The sequence below is a fragment of the Seriola dumerili genome, unplaced genomic scaffold (assembly GCF_002260705.1).
Source record: "Seriola dumerili isolate Sdu_G_001 unplaced genomic scaffold, Sdu_1.0 BDQW01005691.1, whole genome shotgun sequence".
Taxonomy (NCBI): Eukaryota; Metazoa; Chordata; class Actinopteri; order Carangiformes; family Carangidae; genus Seriola; species Seriola dumerili.
Window position 1 is genome coordinate 13,691 of NW_019179946.1, and position 20,736 is coordinate 34,426.

The 20,736-nt window shown below is 39.3% G+C and overlaps 1 protein-coding gene across 1 annotated transcript; it reads right to left on the minus strand.

Moving 5' to 3' along the window:
• Positions 1-1,745: 1,745 nt before the first annotated feature.
• On the minus strand, positions 1,746-19,572 carry LOC111239873 (AF4/FMR2 family member 1-like). Its single transcript, XM_022769797.1, has 20 exons — positions 19,459-19,572; positions 15,602-15,722; positions 14,107-14,958; positions 12,016-12,057; positions 10,078-10,164; positions 9,366-9,399; positions 7,774-7,807; positions 7,578-7,582; positions 7,300-7,443; positions 6,196-7,190; positions 6,011-6,099; positions 5,659-5,884; positions 5,402-5,490; positions 4,560-4,623; positions 4,303-4,439; positions 4,119-4,190; positions 3,377-3,470; positions 3,227-3,270; positions 2,832-3,070; positions 1,746-1,958 (listed from the first exon to the last, which is right to left on the minus strand). The coding sequence occupies exons 1-20, from the start codon at positions 19,509-19,511 to the stop codon at positions 1,834-1,836; spliced, it is 3,546 nt and encodes a 1,181-aa protein (XP_022625518.1). The 5' UTR covers positions 19,512-19,572; the 3' UTR covers positions 1,746-1,833.
• Between the last annotated feature and the right edge of the window lie 1,164 nt (positions 19,573-20,736).

Sequence of the window (20,736 nt, forward strand, 5' to 3'; positions counted from 1 at the left end):
AATTTTTCCTTTTAATGTTTTTAAACAGGATAAGTAGTAAGTAAGTATAAATATTTTTGGTACTAATATGGCTCTGACTATAGAAAATACCCTCCTTGGTTTGATGAACTCAAACTGTTTAAGTCTCATTATCGCTTTGCCTGGAGATTGACTTTGTCCCCCATCACCTACACCGCTTTAAAATGGGATCTGTTCGCAGCCAGTATGGACACGAGGGATGATGTTTTAAGACGAACATGAGAGAAAAAAAAAAAAAAACGTGAACCTATCCTTTAAGATGGACGCTTGTATAATTTTCATTGGGAGGAGGGCACAAGAAACAAGCTGTTGAGAATGAAATCAAGTCAGCTTCGGACAGAATGTAGACACTGTTAGTCACTACCAGCAACAGTACTACAGCCAGAAAAAGTCTGCGACCCTGAGCTGCAGCCGTCAACCATAACACCAAAACCATTTCACATAAGAAACACGAGTCACCGGTCTGTCACGTCTCAGAAATGTCCTACCATCAGTCACTCCGACACGAACAAACAAGAGTCAAGAAACAAACTTAACTTCTTCCAGGAGCAGAAAGGTAAGGCCTAAAAAACAAACGGTCATTAAATGTCCTACATAAAAAAAAGCCTTCCCTGCTCTGCCATCTCATTATTCATATGTTGAATTTGATTTCAATATGACCTGATTCATCTTGTCTCAATAATCTATACATAATTCAACCTACATACAATATGTATCTTGTCTTGGAAGAACAGATTAACACATTTTTTGTTTATTCTTATTCATAATGCACTTCATTATTGCACACGAACTGTGAAAGATGCAATGGGCTAAAATAAATAACTTGAATGCTGATTTAACATTACACTCTGGTGCTTCTGCAACACACTTCAGCAGTTTTTGGCTGCAATACTTTGCCCATATTTGACATATCTCTACTTCCTACACGGTCGAGATTCGACCATGTCACCATTATTACATTATTCTCATGGGTTATGCTGTGGGAGAAAGAAATGCTGACTTTAAAAATCATAGAATCCCTGAATCCAAATCAAACCAATCTTTCAGACTGAAACAGGGAAACTTAAATCTCTTTTTAAGAGAAATGAAATAAAAAAAACTGTGAAGTGATAAGTCTAAAAATGATACTTTTCAACAATGATTTAAGTGCCTTTAGTTTTTCAGGTAATTTCCTCCATGTCCTGTGATTACTGCCTGATCAAAGTCAAATGTATGGTAACAAAGATGTGATAATAAGAATAATAAGATCTGTGTCAGTGCTTGCACCAACCCCCACCTCCTCCACCACCACCACCCAATGGCACTTTTGGTTATATCTGATGTACCTCCATCCAAATTCAGTTAAGGTCACTATTAAAGCCCTGATTTGCAAATAATTCCATGACATCAGCTGATAGAGGAACAATGAGAAACGTTAAACCTGGACATGAAACATGCATTTTACACCAGATGGAGCCTATGTGTTTTTTACAGTGCCAGAGAGAGTGGGTGGGGTGGGGTGGGGGGGGGGGGGGGAGTGAGAGAGAGAGAGAGAGAGAGAGAGAGAGAGAGAGAGAGACACCAAAGTGAAAATGAGAGAAAAGTACAAATAACAAGTGCAATAATCAGTATCGTATCCAAATCTAACCTTAAAAACAAACATGAGATGACATCTGTGTCTGCCTTTTTGAAGAGATGTCCATGTGAAAAAAAAAAAGAAAAAAAGACACATGCCTGAGGGACAGTTCAGGTTGGTATCACGCTGATGTGAAGTAAAGGCAGGGAGAAGCAGCACGATTGTTTTGCAGGCGTCCAGTACTGGGAGCAGGTTGTTGGTCACTTTACCTTTTGGCTGTCCAGCCTCAGCCAGTAGACACCTTGTCTTGTATAACGGACCATAGAGCTCATAGTTGAAGTTAGGCTCAGTGGGCCCATGAGTGTGTCCAGTTCTGTCAGCATACCTAAAACACATGAGAAACATTCATAAAACATAAATATGAAAATAAGATTTTTCCCTGAGGATTGATAAAATATTGATAACAGTCATCAGCAATTTCTATACAGTGTCTTTAAACTCATCTCTGAAAGGATCTATTTCAGTTATGTATCCTTTCATCTCAAGCTTTAACTATAATAACTGCATGGGAACATGAGCTAACTTTCACTTTTAGCTACTCCAATCAAATGTCAGTGGATACATTTTTATTAAATCTGGGGTCCTATTTTGAGAAACCTGAAACTGTTGCTTCTGTTTCTGTTTCGTTTTTCTTATCTTTAATTTATCTATTTGTTTACTTTCATTTATTATTTTATTACTCTTTAAAATATCTTTTATTCTATGTATTTTTCAATTTGTATGCACTATTTTCTTGGCTTATCATTTATGGGTCATTATGTGTGAGATAAGTTTTATTTGATGTCACTCACTGTGACTGGATTAACAGGAACGTAACTCTTGTGAAGTGTTTATTTGTGCTGTTCTTCACTGATATTCAATGAAAAAAAAAAAAGAACTTGAATACAGTCGACCATTAAATCCATTTAGACAAACAATTTTTAACATCGCTGGACTCATTTACATTTCTGGCTTAAATTTAAATACACCTTAGTAATTTGGAGGGTCACAGAGCATTTGTAAAAAACAAAAAAAACAAACAAAAAACAAACAAAAAAACATCCATTTTAAAGCTGTGTCACTGCAAATATCAAGGGGCTTTTTGAGATTCATGTAGGTGTCGTCTCAACATTCTGACAAAACACTAACACTAATTCAGTTTAAAAAATTCGGTCACATTATAGTACGATATATACATGCAACACTTGTCTCCACTTACCACTGCCTTTGTGTGCCAGCACCTCTGCCTGCTCCCAGATGTCATGAGCGCTCAGGAATAACGTGGTGATGTTGACGTAGTTGAATGCCACTTGTTCAATGGCCTGGGGAACTGCCACAGTGCTGCCGACGGGGCCCGCAACCGACCCGCTACTACTGTGGTTGGAGCCAGGACCTGAGCTGGTGGATGTGTTGGCTGGAGACGGCATGTCGGGCATTGGGGACGGGGTGCCAGCAACTCTAAGGGAGAGGGAGGCAGGGAGGGGGAGAGGTACAGAAAAGAAGGGCGTGTTAAAGAGAAAGATCAGATGTGGACTTTGTATGTATTATAACTATAACCATGATATCTTATTGGACTACACTTATTGGATGTAACATGGAAACTACATGACTTACTTTGATGTGCAGAAAGAAGGATCGTGCGACGCCTGAGCAGAGTTCTGAGACGGAAATTCAATTGGAAAAACAAAATATTAATTGGTACTTTTTTTACCTCAGTATAACTACACTGGCAATTAGGAATTGTGGTAACATCTTACTACTTACACTGAAGTGATCAGTGAGGGTCTTTGAATACTTGAGTGCAGTTTTGTGTTTGTGGCGAAACATGGCCATCTGCAGGAGAGACTGGCACTTCAAACTGCGAGACACAATTCAATGTTATTAATGATTCACAATTCAAATGATTCATTACAGAATACTAAGAACAAACTAATGAACACTGTCTCATTAAGTCATGATCATATTTTTTGTTTGTAAAGCTAACCCTAACCCCAAACCATGTATATTAATATTAAATTCATTTTCAGTATCTACACTACTCATTGAAGCATTGGCACATGAGCAAAGCCAAAAAGCCATCTGGACAACAATTAAATGCAAACGAATTACAAATATTCTCCAATTACAACATTTTAAAAGTAGATGTTCAACAGCAGTAATGATTTATTATGAACTTGAAGTTTGAAGTTTGGGATTTCCTGCATGTGCTCAGTTTGTGTTTTGTGTCAAGTTTAACTCATCATGAATCGATTGGATTAGCATGATCAGTAATGGACATTAAAATACATTCTTTATACTGCCCATCTAAAGAAGTGCTACACAGACGGTGTCAAATACTAAGTGGCAGATTTAACTGGCACATAAAACGATTTAGTGCTGTTGTTTTTAATGTTTTAGCAACTTTTCAATATACTGCAATATAATTCAACAGCACCGCATCCTGCAGCTTCAACAATGAGTTTCCACATAGATAGAAACAGCACATAAAGCATCATCTACACCTTACCATAAAGCTAAAAAGTCCTTTTCTGAGGGTGGAGCAGAGGGGTCCACCGAGTTTTTAAGTTTCAGCACAAACCTGTGAAACATGAAGCCAAAACCTTCATGTTAGAGGCTGAAATTTCACTTAGATATAGAAAAGAAAAAGAAGAAATAAAAACAGATCATGTATGATGAAAGTGGGTTCTTACTTGAGGAGTTCCACTGTCTCTGCAAACATAGTGTAGGAAGACATTGAAACCTGGGGATCTTTTTCCATGGCAATGCCGCTCTCGACGAAGAACATGGCCGCATCCAGGTAGTTGAAAGCTTTACTGAGCTTATCTGACTGCAGAGAGAGAGCAACAGACAAATACAGCTTGGTTATTATTTACTGGAAGTGCTGTTTAGACTGCAGTATATGTTAGAACATGAATTCAAAACAAACAAACAACACAAAAAGTCCTACCTCTGCATCTGCTTTGTGCTTCAGTCTTTTGGCCTCCTTTATGTAATGCTTCACTGGATACTTCCTGCAGGTGAAAGAAGCAACATACAACTAACAATTCATAATACTATTTAACTTTCTGTAAATAAGTGATCTGCTCTAAAATGGATAAAAATCAGAAATATTACTTTCACTTACTGAATCATCTGAGCAGTTATTTCCTGAAAAGCATCTGATTTTTTTTGTGGCCAAAGCGACTAAAGTCGGAGCTTTAATAATCTCCAAGAACATGAGTTTATCCAAGATCAGACCGTCTCCTGATGACAATCAGAAACTAAACCAGTACACTACAATTTTTAAATGTTACCATTCAATCTCACTGCACTTTTCACAGTCTCCCCACTCCCTACAAATTGCATTTCACTGATTATATTGATGGGTCCAAATGCTATCACAATTTAGAGGTACAGCCAAAGAGAGATGAGCCAGGTGCTATACAGGAGATAAAGGGAAAACTTGGCTCATATTCATTGAGCATTTCATTGTGAAAACATTTAAAATGATTAGTATGGTGCTTGCTGTGGCTTTTCAGGACACCAGGTTAGCTGTGCTCCTTACATGTTGGGAGTTTCCATTACGTAGCTGGCACCAGCTATCACCAAAATGTATCATCAAAGGTTTTGGTACACAGCTAAAACCAACTCTGTCTTCTACAAATCTGTGGTTAAGATCTCAGGACTGTCTTTGTTTTGAGGATTTTCTTTCCTCGTAGGAAAACAGACAAAACCAGGTGAAGTCTGGGAAAAGAGGAAGTATTGCACTTTGTGAAGAGCACAAAGCAAAAGCTTTCCAGAAAGTCTTACCTGTCCTCCAAACTGAGCAAGGGCCTGTTGATCAAAACTTCCTTGTTGGACTGTGAAAATGATGGGACGGTGAGGCTGCTCTTTGAAGACTTCTGCTAGGATTGTAGATGCAGAAAAAAATTTGAATGTTTTCCCTTTTCATGTAATAACTTCCCTGAAGAAGTTAATTAGCCTCTTCTCTGGCAGCAACCAAGTTTGTCTAGGGAAATGACATAACTTAATATTCATAATGAAGGTGCCTAAGTCTCGACAGTTACCTTTTCCGAGTGTGGGTGCTCTGTGTGTTTTATACTCCTCTTCTTGTGCTTGCAGGCCTCCTTGCTCTTTCCAGCCTCCTTACTGGACTCCTGGGTCTCCACAGAACAGCGTTTGTGTAACTTTGAGTCTTTAACAGAGTCTTTGGGTGTTGCAGGCTGCTGCAAAGATACAGGATTTTTTTTGGCCTTCTTTCTCTCCCGGTCCTCTGCTGGATTGCTGGAACTTCTGTAGACAAGATTGATAAGATCTGACTGAGCTGATTCACAAATGGCCACAATAAAAAGGACATTTAATTCTAATAAGGGTAATGTTACCCCCAGTCAAAACAATACTCTGATTTAGGAAACCTACTCGAGTTTGATAGAATCGTGGGCTGACGAGGTATTCTTGTTTTCCAGCTTCTGTTTCTTCCTCGGGAGAGTTTTATTGTCTACCTCATCCTAGAAGACAACAAATCACACATTATAATAAAAACAGGACTTTGATTATGTAAACATGTGCTGACTAGAACAACCCTTGACCCTCAGATTTCTTACATTTGGAGGTATGCTCTTTTTGCTGGTTTTTCTGTGTTTGTGTGTTGTAGATGCATCACTGCCTCCTCCCTCTTGCTCTATAACCAGCGCTGGTCTTTTTGCATTGCTGGGTATGTCCTGGTTCTTGCCGGACGTCTGTGGGACTCTTGACAGCAGACTTAGTTCGATCTTCACCAGGAGGGATCTAGGAGGCCTGTGGAGGTCCCGAGAACCCTTGGCTGAATGTCGAGTCTTCTCTGAGTGCTTGTGGCTCGTTTTGTTAGGCTTCTTGGCGCCCTTCTGGCAGGTGCTCTCTGCCTTGGGTTTGCTACAACTGATTCTTACTGGTGGGACAGGAGACAACTGTTCAGGCTGAGCAGGACTCTGGGTGGGGCAGGAACAGGGGTTAGGATATCTCACACCACAAGTTGGACAATGACCATACAGGACAAGTGCAACCTCAGGCTGTGATCCAGTCTTCCGCTTGTCGAGAGACGTGTGTTTAGTCCTTTTATCGTCTTGTTTAGAGTCACTGCTGACCTTGCTTTTTTTGCAATGTCTTGTTTTCGTCTTTACCTTGGGCCTATCTGTGAAAGACGAGTCTTTGTCTCTTGTGGCTACAACTTCCTCACACTTAACACTTACAGCTGCTTCACTTTGATCTGGGCGACTTTCCTTTGCTGGTTTTGAGGAGTGCGTGTTGCACGACAGTTTCCTGAAATCAGCGGAAGGCGATTTTTGGCTACTCTGCTGGTAACAGTTCTCCTGATGGCTTTCTCTGCACTGCTGGGGTTTGGCAAGGTTGTTACCGAGCTGTTTTTGGTGAGAAGAGAGCTGAGGCTTGGACTCCCTAGTGGGGTCGACCACCTCTACACTGGAGTGCTTGGAGCTTTGAGTGGGCAGGAACTGTTTGTGAGTGGGGCTCCCGGAGACGTGAGTACCGCCTTGACTTTCAGTGCTCGAGTTCTGTTGGTTGGACCTGATCCAGTTCCCCAACTGCCAATCACCGTGGCTCACTGCTAGAGTTTCAGGCTACAAAAAGACACAAACATTGCGATTCAAAGAAATTAAACAACTCAGAAAATGTGAGTTCATGACTCCTTTACTCAATATGTATAGATACACAAAGGGGACAAATTACCTCAGTTTTAACTGAGCTGCTCGCTGGGGGTTCAGGCGGCTCCTCTGTGGCGCTTTCACTGTCCGACTCTGATCTTGAGCTACTCTCTGAATCGCTGGAGCTGGCAGACTCTACCCCGCTGGAATGTGCTGCTTTTCAAAGAAACTACAGTGCACACACACACACACACACACACACACACACACACACACACACACACACACACACACACACACACACACACACACAATGCTACTTTAAAATGTGAACTTGTTTAATTCACAGCAACTGCAAGATTGAAAAAGTATAATCTATATCAGCACTGTCATGTCAGAAGCCAGCTTGATTAAACTGCACCAAAGCTACAAGTATGCAACAGTCTCTCAAGTTCAGTAACTTTGAGTTCAGTTGCATATCTTCTGTCATGTTTTGAAATGACAGCAAAAAAAAAAGTCCTTTAGAGGAGCCAAGTCACTTACGTTGAGGAGCTCTGTTGGTTGAGCTGGGATGGATCTGTAGGAGGAGGAGGAGGGGGAGGAGGAAGAGGAAGAGGAGGAGAGGGGTCATAGCTTTCTGGAAAGACATAAACAAACAAACAAAAAGAAAGAAACAATGTAAGTGCATGTCACTCAACACAACACACACAAAAAAACAACTACCTAACTCAAAAGCGATGCTTCCTAATAGATTTATAAAGCACATGTTTTACTTGAACTAGTAGATGCAGTTTAGTCTATTTCACTATAAGATCTAACATATCACCGTTGATAAAAAAAAAAAAAAAAAAATCTCCAGGATCAAAGATTATACAACTGTCGTTGCACCTTATTCAGTTACTAAAGTCTTGATATCAGGTTTCCCACATTATTCAAACCAAGGTCAGACTGCTGCTTCATTGCCACAGGTAGAACACAGTAACCTGCTGCTAAAATGTTTTGTTAGCATTTCTTAAACTCCAGACCCTAAATTCCACATTTGTTGCAGACAGTATCAGTATCAGTATCAGTATCAGTATCAGCACTGACTGACCTGAGTTTGGCTTTTAAAGCTCATGTCTTAAATTGTCACATTTACACTTATGGTGGCCAATAAATTAAAATAAACAAAACATGAAAATGATATGATTATGCACCATTTTTCTGGTCTCTGAGTATTTACTGTCTAAGCAGCTGAGTGACTAATACCAGCAGTCCTGGCTTATTTTCTAATGCCAGAAGCACTTAAAGGAGCTATTTGTACGTTTTGCTATTGCTACATAGCCAACGTTAGTATTAACAGCTGTTTACTTATCAGTCCAGAAGAAACATTCAGCATCAAACTCGCCATGAGCCGACTCCAGCAGTAGAGAGCAACCCTTTTGTTTAGCCTCTATTTCATTTATATCATTTTACTTTCTTCTACTGGAGTTAGCATGCTAACCAGCTAGCCCCAGCCCAGTCAGACTGCCATCAATTTGATATCGTGTGACTGTAACATCCAGGCTGCCCTGAAGAAGCAGCGCTTCTTATAACCTCTTGTCTTGTAAACGCAATGATGGCTGAAGCTCTTGGCAGGACTAATAAGTAAATAGCTGTTAATGCTAACCTTTGCTATTCAGCAATGGCAAAACTTATAAATAACTCCTTTAAAGTCAACGGATAAATAAGATTACATGGGGGAGAAATAAACAAGTTGAAATAGAGCAAAATACACTCTTCCCCTTGGCTGAGGTTAATTTGAGATAAAATTGTAGGGTTGCTTCTCTCCTCTGGCATTTTGTGGTCAGTTCACAGAATAGGGCATACTGGTTGTACTAGTTGCCATAGAAACATTGCTTTGAAGAAGAGGAATACATAGGACTAGAGACTATTAGGACAGATGCTGCTTTAATCCCCAAATATTAAAAGTTGAAAACAGAAGAGAAGAGAAGGTGATGTTTAGGTCTAACCAAGTTTCATAGATGATGATCAAACCTCCAACTTTATCTACAGGCTGTAGATATTTCTTGATGACAGATCAATCTGCCTGCTGCCAACACCTGCACACATAACAGAGTCTAACCCTGGTTTGCATTCAGTATTAATTTACTCACTTTGTCCTGGGCAAGAAGAAACATGCTCCGCTTCCTGTGAAGACAAAAAAAAGGCCCTTTTAGTTGCGGCTTTATAACCTTATAACCTGCTGTGGCAGTAGTGAGGTGATGACAAATTTGCACTGAGGATAGTGAAGAAAAAAAGCCATGAGGTCATTCAAACCAACCCCCCTCATGAGGGTCCCCATCAAATGACATATTAATCTGCATGTGAGATTAGGAGATGTGGCTCAGTAATTTAACCTAACCTTTGTTGTGCAGCTGACAAGTTGAGTGGTGGAAAGGGTTCATCTTTGGGAAGCATGAATGTGCTCAGTATATTATCTGATAATGGGGAAGGCCACTGCACAGCTGCAGTGCTTCTAGCACGCTGGTTCTGGCACCAAAGTCTACAAGCAGCCATCAGAGAGCTTTCATCCACCACACCGCAAAAACAGACACAAAATCGGTGAGGGATTTTTCTGCTAAAGAGGCCATACTTTTGGAAAGTAATACTTTGCTTGGACTTCAATGATGCATGGCATTAGCCACATGACAATACTTTTTAGTTTAACAATCGAGACGTACTCTGTCCTCTTTTACAGTGACCTTCAACCAGTAATCTGATGAGGCAGGGCAAGTTTGGCACGGAGAGAGGATTCATGCAACTAAGAATTCTCCTCCAATGTACATGTGCGTAATGGGCATAACCAGTCAACCAGTCTCAACTTACCTTGGCTGAGAACGGGGACTTGGAGGGTTCATCTGTGCAAGGTGTGTGAATAGCCGTCAGAAGAGGGGGCCATGAGTGGGTCATTTCCTGAGGAGGGGAATAAAATGAGTGTCATATGTGTTAGGAGCCAACCAGCATAGTCCAACTACAACAAAAGGTGCCACTCTATGCAACATAAACACTAGTGCATGCAGGTGCACTCTCCAGTCACACTGTCCCCCATATATATTTCAGATATAGTATGGAGCACATAATAGATCCTTTTCTTTGCAACTTGAAGACCCAGAAGCAACCAACAGCATCTCATCTCACTGTTCAAATGTAATCCACGTATTATGCATTATAATTTTAATAGTATGCAATATACATACAGGCACGACTAGCCTCGCAGAACATCAACTGGTGTGTCTGCAACTAAAGTACAATTCCTGTTTCAAATACACAACCAAATCAAGATGCACGATCTGAGGCGGTTCTGAACACATCAGTAACTGAGAATGTGGCATGACACTTGGTACTGGTCAAACTGGTTCTAGCATCTCCAAACAAATGTCATGTCTCATAAGCAAATATCTGTGAAAAAAGCAAACAACACCTGCGCTGTTAATCCTCTGGATGCAAATAGCATGTGGAAAAGAGGAGTTAGAGAAGAAAAGCCCAAATGCTTCAAAGAAAAATAAATGCTACAACCAGACATCCAACCACAGCATTGGTGGGCAGAATATCATCAGAATGCATCACGAATCAGACTCAGTGTCTTGAACGAGCTACAACAGATGAAGCCCATGTGGCGTGCTGATGTTTTGAAGAACAAGAATGATACAGGACAAAGCAGCATCAAAAAAAAAAAAAAGGACCAAAGGTGGCACGGTAAGGGGAATCCAGGTTAAGCATAATCCAGCAATAAGCATCTTGTTGAATCCATGGTCAACAGTAGACATGAAATAAACTAAACTCTGTAAGAATGAAATACAACGCTATGCCAAAGTCTACATAGCCAAATTACATAAAATAATACACCAGGCTTGGAATGATTCTGGAAATAATCAAGGAATAGAAATCTTATTTTCAAATACAACACTACTGAATATTCTTTAAGTTCATAACATCTTCAATCATTCCGCAGGACAGATCAGCAGCCCACACGCTGATCTTTGGAAACTCAGTGGAATTGTGAAAACACGCAGAAAAGCTCTGATAAAGAAAATACTGTAGAACCAGAGCAGGGGACTATTGTGAGAAAGCTAAAGAAAAGTTAGTTTATCTGCAGTTGCTCAAGCTCATAGGGTCAGCAACTAGAAATGTGTTGCTCAACAACTCAGGGTGGGGGGTGTATTTTATATCATATATCAAGATGATTAATTCAGAGCGCACCTTATTTCAAAGTTTGTGGATGTTTATTCAATCATTTTTATCTACAAGCAAACTAAATCTGTTCAGTTGGTAACTGATGTAACTTTAACAAACATTTGTATATATCAGTATGTGCAATATATAGTTATTTTTCTGTTTTCTGTTTGTGGCTACTTCTGTCAATTTCAGTTTTTTGTTGTTTACATTGTTTGATAGGTTATTTAAAAATGATATTCATAAAATTCATCATTTGTGCACTAGTAAAATTTGCATTTGCACTGCATTTAAATAGCTTTTTTGTTTTTAAATACACCACAATATGGGGCATCCATGATATAAAAATGTTTTGAAAAACATATTACCTTAAAATATAATAAGTGTACATTTAAGTGTCTTAATTTGTGCACACATGTACATGTGAATGCTACTTGGGTCAATAATCATGTATATTTGTGCAGACAACAAACACTTTTGAACTGTAATGCAAGATATAAAGAAGCCCTTGCCATAGTTACATTATTATAACAATAAAAGACAACAGTCAGCTATCAGTCAGTAAATGAAAATGTGAACAGATGGACTTACCCTCAAGATGTCCTCGACACACTGAACTTCATTTGTCCTTGTCTGTAGAAATGAAAGGAATAATTATGAGTTTCTGCAATCACAATGAAAAAACCTCTATGCAATTATAAAATGAAGACCAAACAGGAGAAAAACTTTAAAACAAACTTTTAACATTAAATTTGCCTTTCACACTCTCAGGTTTCTCACTTGTACATTGCCAACTATACCTCACTCCTTTACCGCCTTATCTATCCCTGGTAAATGGCACTGCCAGTTATATTGTAAAAGCTGTCATTTATCTTAAAACCTGCCACATGGCTACTCATCTGTAGGTATAATTTGTAGGGAGTTGAAAATGTGTATAGCACAGGAAAACCCCATATTGGCATAAGATGTTGGGACAACCTATTTTTTCTGGCAAAAGCTTTCTAATCTTTGTGTTACAGGCCTAAAAGCACTGAAACAGTCTCCGTCCAGAGCAGAGAAAAAGAATAGACCAACCTTAATAAAATGGAGTGGACAAAACATTAGAAACATCTGTCAATATATTTCAGTCCTATACTAAATCTCTATTCACTACAGCCTCAAACAAATGAGTGACGCAATGCCCCGTATCAGGCAGCAACATAGGCCGACGCCAACATCAGATAAATACTGTGTGTGAATGAGTCAACAGCCTGCATTTCAGTTTGTTTTCAGACCTCTCTTTCAGTTTTTCCTTCTGAATGGACAGTGTTTGAGATAAGGTCAGAGTGAATGGGCCCCCAGAGCAGTTATGTAAGTTGGTGACAAAGCTCATTTATTGTTTGACTGAGCCCAGGGGTGAAGGTATCAGAAGCAGCTGAGGTCACATATAAAACAAAAACCACAGGCTACTTGCCACACACCATGCTACGCACCTGAGTTAGACATGAGACTATGTGCTCAGGAATGCATGGTGGATTATTATATATGTGCAGGAAACATTTTTTTATTGAGATTAACAGTGGCCCTTAAGGGTAAAACTACAAAACTTTAAAAATGGTTTATGTATGACCCAGTGCAAATGTGGAACTTAACTCAGGAGTCGAGGCTTAGTGAGAAATAGGGGAATGAGTCACTGCCTAGCTATCCTGCACTGGATTAGTCCCAGCAGTGAAAACAGCAGCACATTCAACGCTGCTGTACTGCTGCTGCTGCTGGAGGGTAAGGGGGAGGTGTGGAGAGCTGCAGGTGCAAGGGTTGAGTGCGTGTGTGTGTGTGTGTTTGTGTGTGACAGAGAACAGATGAATAGAGTTGAACTGGAGTTCAGCCAAATTCTCCAAAACAAAGACAGTCCAAGGCCTTTTTAAACGCCTGAACAGTCAAGCAGAAACATCAAAACTACGAAGAGGTTTCAGAGAACATCCTGAGACCAGCAGACACACTATCCTCTTAGCCCATAGCACAGTCTATTCAAAGCCGAGACAAGAGTGCTGAGAAATTATCAGTGCGTCTTCCCTTGTCCTATCCTCTGCACCACAGTCACAGGAAGCACCACACAAGAGATTCACTAGTACCTGATACAACACAATCATGTACAGTATATCTCAATATGTATGTTACTGAATAGGTAAGTTTACTCCAACAACAGCTTAATAATTTTCTTCAAAAAGCAGGAATCAGTCATATAACATTAAGTACAGTAAATACTACACACTATACTTCAGGTCCAACCTTTATATTTCACAGTGCAGCAGTGTTTAAATAGTTGATTGTATCTGAAGTAAAAGCCGAAATATAACAAGAATTTACAGGTTCATAACTAAAATTAAGAAAATCGAATTCACAAAATCGCACTGACATTTGTAATAACGCTAATTATTACAAATCCAGCCCTGCAACGTAACCTTGCTCACTCACATATTGTGCATTTCACCCCAGTTGTAATCATTTTTAATTCATTTCATTTTTTGGTATTATTGTTTTTAGAAGCCTTCAAGGAACACAATTTCCCACAAGCCCATTCTGGGTTTAAAACTTTGGTTCTCTTAGCATAAAGACATTTCATTTCATTTCTGTGTCTATTTACTATTAAATACTGTTGGCTTATTTTACAATCTAGATTACATTGTTAGATAATACACGCACCTCCAAAAATTGTGGCAGTATCTTCATTTTGCCGGGGTTAGACTTGCTGATTAACTCTGGTAGTGGTACATATGGCTCTGGGGAAGGCTTAAGCTCAGGTGACTCACTGACCACCTGGTCCTGACCATCCATGGGCCGCACATAGGCTGTTGGCTTCTGGGTCATGACTACGCTGGGCTGCTTCGAGGACAGGAGTGGAGGGAAGGTCTGGGAAGGTAGTGCGTTCGTCTTGGTGGCTTGAGGCAGAGATGCATCTTTAGGGGATTGCTTAATGTTCAGTGTGGAAACATCCATGGTGCTGGAAGACTCAGAGGGGTGATCTGAGGACTCTTGAAGCTGATGTCTATCAAAGGTGTCCTTAGTGTCCGTGTCAGTGTTATCATGGTTACTGGAATGTAGGAAGGGTAGCGGCTTAGCATCAGGAGACTGAGCAGACATTTCCTGATCAAGGCTGACACGCTCCCTGAGATCTGAGAAGGCCTCACTCTTCTTCTGTTGATGTGCTGGGTGTCCGGGGTGGCCGCCCTGACTGTGGTTCAAGGAAGCCTTTGAGAAAGTGGATGAATGTCCATGTTGGTTAGGAGAAGAGGCAGCAGACGTCCTTGTGGGCTGAGAGGAGTAACTGCTACTAGAGGGGCATTTCTGGTTTTGGGTTGACATGTAATGGACCTGGTGGTGGAATGGAGCTTTGGTTGATTTATCTGTGTTTGGCTGACCCTGATCTGACTGTGAGAAGGTTACATAAGTAGGAATGGGTAAAGGCTCACTGGCGAGGGGATAGGGACTATTCACATCTTCATAACTGCCCAGCATCCTCTGGATTCGATTGGAAAGCTCATCCCCTTTGTTTGTCTACAAAAAGAAGAGGCAAACATTTAGCTGTGTTAAAAAGCTTACAAAACCTTTTCTTTTTTTTTTTCTTTTTTTTTTTTTAAAACATAATTACACTGGACCAATTTAACTCTTGGTCATAAGGAAACAAGTAACACTACACAACAGTACATTTTTAAAAAAGCACTCAAGCATCAAGCCTTCATTGATGCCATCGTCAGAAAGATTTGATCAGTGTTTGAAGTCTCTGAACAATGTTTCCCTGTTTCCCTTATCTATAAGCACCATACAGATCATAATCAAACAGACTGTCAAAAGCATATCCTCTAAATAGATATATATCAGAAGAAACCATTTTCAAAGCAAAGATGTGGGTGTTATCAAACAGTGACGTTACAAACGTTACAAACAATGACGTAATTTCCACTGAGGATGAGACTGACATGTTCCCCTCACTTTTAAAAAATCATATTCTTGGAACAGTTTCAGGTAGATTTTCTTGTGACTGTCCAGCTGCCAAAATCCAGATCAGAGAAGAGAGGATAACTATCTACTGGACTGACAATCATGAGGCTAAGGCAGCTTAAAACTACTGTACTGTAATACTGTTATGGTAACATAACAGTATTACTGTAAAAACAAGTCCAAGATGAGCTCGATTTACCTTGTACGGTTCCCCAAAGAGTGGCACATTCTCAGGGTTGAGTTCTTTGGCTTGGCTGGTTTCTTGGTTCCTCTGTTCCCACGCTTGGAGACGAAGACGGTTCCTTTCTTCATTGTATACACTGTAAGACATGACAGAGAAAGAAAGCTCTTCGACAGTCCATCATTTCCACTTTAACACCTAACACTATTACCCAGTTCCACCATCATGCTAAGACCAATGGCTGAGATTATGATACAACCTTTTCCTTACTTTGTATTTTGTATTTCTTTTAGGTTTTCTACAATTTTTAAAACTTTTAAACACCCAGAATAATGAATGTGACTCATTATGATAAAATCAGTTTTGGCTGAAGACACCAGAAAATTAAAGACTGCACTTTTATGGCATCTTTATCACAGACTTATCTACCCAAGGGGCAGAGCAGCAGTGTCCAATGGGAGAAGACAGTGCCAATCATATCTACAGACAAGTGTAATTAGACTCACAGATGCCGTGAGGATTCATCACAACATTCACATCTGTTCTCTCTAGTCCCCAAAGATGACACGCAGCCCATACAGCCATCAAATGGATAATTACGACTACTAGTCCTGATATTGTGCCAATGGCAAAAAAAATGTGTTTACTCTGGTAAATTATATTGTGGAACAACAGCTGGCCGCATGGACTCAAGTCCTGTTTAATACTTTAAATATACTAAAGTGAACTGATTACTCATCTACATTTTGAAAATTTGTGATTTCTCTCCCAAAACAAAGTGTTGATCATCCTCACTTACAGCAATCCCAATGGGATGCTACCATAGCAACAAGTGTAACAACACAGAATTGGGACCAGGCCAAACAGATGAGCACTCACTCATTAATGTAGCAGAGAGCCGGGACAAACTACTAGGAGAGCACAAGCTGGCACTGCCCAGTAACAGGCCTTACATCAGTATTACCCAGAGCGATATGAGGGGTTGACTTACTTATGAGGCTGGAACATAAACTGTCCACTCACATCTACCAGTTATTTAAACTATAATCACTTAATAATTAGTAACATCTGTAAAAACACTGTATTTAAGTGCACAACATAAACCCCTTTGGGCCACTGTCAACTATTTTGAGCATCTTTTGGCAGGTTGGCAGACAAAAATCTTAAAAACAAGTTATTATTTGCTGTATCCTCTATGTACTATCCAGGATTTCTGCAGTATTCATTCAATTAAATTTAAGATTGCACAAGACTTTTACAATACCAAATAAAATGCTATTTAATGTTTGAATTTTGAATTATGAATTTATTGAGCTTTCTATCTAAGTTACTGTATATTATATATAAAGTTCAAGACTTTGGTTAATGAAATTGAAGACTTTGAGCACAAAACTACAACAAAAAAGTTAATGCTTTTTTCAGACCTGCAGATGCCCTGACTATCTTCAACTATGGTGAGTGAAAGCTCTGAGCATGCCAATTTATCTACTGCAGATGACAAAACCTCATTAACGGCTGAACTGTGGAATAAAAAGGTGAATTGAAAACCTGTCCACATCACAGAATAACCCACAAGAAAGCAGTACCGATACTGAAACAGCCAAACCCAAACAAAAGAGAAGTAGAAACTCCCAACCCTGGGAGGCAAAGTAGTCCTGCATTTTTGACAAAGGTCAAACAGACCTGAACTTTGATTTTCAATCAGTGAAAAAAATAAGTGCTTATTCAAGAAAGCTCAACACTTAGAAAAACAACGTGTTACACAGTGGAATTCAAAGCAGCATGAGATGGCAGCCACAAAATCCGAACACACAAAGCAGTACAGTCACACCCGTAACAGAACACACCAGAACCAAACTTCAGGATATATGGCTCAAGTCAATTAAGACATTTGACATCATTATCTAATTTAAAGAAGCCACCAGAAACCACCTCTGATGGACGAGTGCCAAAATTAAGTACAAGATTCTGCTGGTGGGATTTAACAAAAATTTAGATTTAATTTAAAGCAACCTAATAAAATGAAAAATCCAAGAGGTGAAGAGTGACATTCTCACTCTTGGTTTTTGATAATATAATCATATTGTTGGATTTTATGTTTCAGTATTTTTTTTTTAAATAAGATATAATTATATTATTGTATTGTAGTAGTTCAAAGTTTTACTTGTGACATACATACATACAATGTACCAAAAATAATTTTATATTATTCGATATTATGAAAAATATGATTGAGAAGGTTTTTTGAAAAGAAGAAGTATTTTTGCCCTCCTTGCCAGCAGCAATAAGTTAACAGTCAACAATTACCTGCATCTACTATTATGTTTTTATATTTATCAGTTAGTTTATGAAACATCAAAAAAAAAAAAAAATAATGTTGGAAAATGCCAATCACAACGTTGCAGGTAACATCTTGAAAGGTCTAGTTTGTCTGATCAAAAGTCCAAAATATACAGCTTCCAATGCATTCTTTCACTATTTTTGCTTGCTTGAAAAGTTAGATATTATATCTTTGATTTGTTTTTGTTTTTTTTAACATCTTCCCTCACTACCATGCTTTGCACGTATTGATGCTCTCCTTCCATAAATTGATGCCAAATTGTGGACAATCTCAGCGAGGATGAAATTGAATCAATTGAGTCGCACTGTTTCCATCAATGTACAAAGTAAGATGCATGAGCAACCTGCTGCAACAATGCAGCCACTAAAAAATTCAAGACTCACTTTCTAAATGACAATATTCTATCCTCTCCATCAGCTATAATCCCCATCTTGCTCTGCGTAGCTGGCTAGCCAGCTATCTAAATTAGAGCTGCAGTGATTAGTCAATTAATCAGTCCACAAAAATTGATGTGCTACTATTTCTGCAACCGATTAATCATTTTAGTCTTTTGTTTTTGCTGATTAAAACTCAAATGTGAGGATTTGATGCATCTGATTGTAAACTTACCATTTTTGGATTTTGGTCTGTTTGGTGAATAAAAAAAACAATATGAACACATAATCTTGGGCTGTGGTCAATTATATTTGCATTTTGTTTACGTTTGTCACTCTTTAATAGACAAAATTTTATAGACAAAATAATTAATCAAAAAAAATAACCTATAGTGAGCTTTCCTGAAAACAGTCACTAGTTGCAACCATAATTATATTAGTAAATAAGACTAATGTTGGGCACAATTACGACTAGTTGAAAGACAGACAGGCATGCAGAAAGTTGTCATTGTCAAGAAACTGGAAAACAAATTAAATTTGATATCTCCTGCTCAGATTGTTATATCTTAACAAATATGTTGATGCTAGAGAGTGGGTGATTTGTGACTCCTTCTCAGTCACCATATCCTGTATATTTGGGTGATTTGACAGGGATATAGGGTTAAATGTAACTAATACAGACACTAACTACCGAGTCCAACCCTGTGTGCCGCTGTTATCCAACTAAATCCAAGTTAGTCAAACACGACGGCTTGACAAATCATTGTGTAAAGGAGCCGTACTGTTTGCTTCAAAACTAAACATGTAAACCTTAACTTACGCAAAAATAAGCTGGTGTAAACACAGCAGCCCCGATGACCAGCTGGTAAAAATCACACCAGCCTGCTCTTTCCAGCTGATTCCACCTCTTCCTCGAACAGCTTATCAGGCTAAAGCCCTGCCAGTCAGTTTTACATTAACCACAGAAAATCACCACACCCAGACTACCTTCCTTCTGACACTTTCACAGAGTTTCAAACTCAAACTTTACATCGAGACGTTGTCAAGTGCACTGCTGGTGTGCAGGCTAACCATATCCGACTAATTACCATCAGTTACCCAGTCGGGCTGAGAAGCTAGCCCCCAGCTGCTAGCAGCTAGCTGCGGCTGTGTCTTCCTACCTTGGCTGAGATGCCATGGTGCGCCTCTCACAACAACCAAAGTTGGCTGTCATGTGTTTCTGACAGTCCCCAGCAAGGTGTTCTTCTCACTCGGTCACATTGTTTGACGGTGAAGATAATTTGTTCATTTAAATCACTGTCAGGCCGCCGTTGTTTGATAGTTGTCTGCTAACCGTGCGTCTTTGGGTCGTCCACTCTCTGCCTACTGGATTGTTCTACTCTATTCAGCCATCCGGGGACCAGGCTCAGTTTTATACACTCAATGCAGAGCAAACTTGTCAGGAAACACGACTAAAGCACTTCTGTTACCACTGAAAGCGTAAACATTGCATAAATATAACCAAGAAGTCGATTAAAACCTATATTATTTACTGTTTTTTCTTCATCGCTACAGTTTGGCCAAAGTTTACACCATTACCCCTGCGTGACAGACATGGTACAGTCATCTGTGTTTACATGTGTTTTTACAACTGAGTGGTGTTAGGAGTCCTGACTGAAGTTTTGGCTGTTTGATGCATGACAGCCGATTTGAAGGCTATAGATAGATAGATAGATAGATAGATAGATAGATAGATAGATAGATAGATAGATAGATAGATAGATAGATAGATAGATACTTTTTAAATTTTGTTTTCTGCATATTGTAGAAGTACAGTATGAATAGCTTGTGTTTGTGTATGTGCATTCACGCATTGTCAATAGCCTAAAAAGATAACCAAAATGCCACAAGAAACTTAATAAAATCAGCTGTTTTGTTTTGTCTGTTGGAATTCCTTCCAGAGAGAATTAGCTTTACTGTGGCTCAGTTCTGATACCTGACAGTGTGATCTTTCTTCCTTTTAATGCCACTGTTTGTTCTTATCATTTGCTTGATGGGCAAAATCATTTTATTCCACTGAAAGCTGATTGGGGGGAAAAAAAAAAATCAGCTGCAGTCTTTAATTTAATAATATCTGTCATGTGTGGTCTGTTTTAAAAAAAAAACGTTGCCACTTGGCATCCAGCATAAATTGTAAACCAAATAAGATACTCCACTTGATGCAATATTGAAGTAATGAATATGTATGTAATATGGAAATCTATTCCATTTAGTGCCAGAATCAAAATTTTGCTTTTGGCTGTTGATGCAGTACTTCACTTATTCACAGCTTAAAAAGTTGATGGTGCTGGTAGGAATTCACTCACCTGACCAGAAATACCAGACCAGAAAGCAGACATTTCATTTTCAGACACACTGTGCCTCCATGGTGCCAGATTTGATGACTGAGTTCAGATTTG

Excerpts from the sequence above, each read along its gene's own strand:
- LOC111239873 (XM_022769797.1), bottom strand. The coding sequence starts at position 19,511 with ATGACAGCCAACTTTGGTTGTTGTGAGAGGCGCACCATGGCATCTCAG. Across the intron at positions 12,058-14,106 it reads TACTGCCACAATTTTTGGAG|ACAAGGACAAATGAAGTTCA; the intron begins GTGCGTGTATTA and ends TCATTTCTACAG. Across the intron at positions 3,071-3,226 it reads CCTTCTTTCTGCACATCAAA|AGTTGCTGGCACCCCGTCCC; the intron begins GTAAGTCATGTA and ends CCTCTCCCTTAG.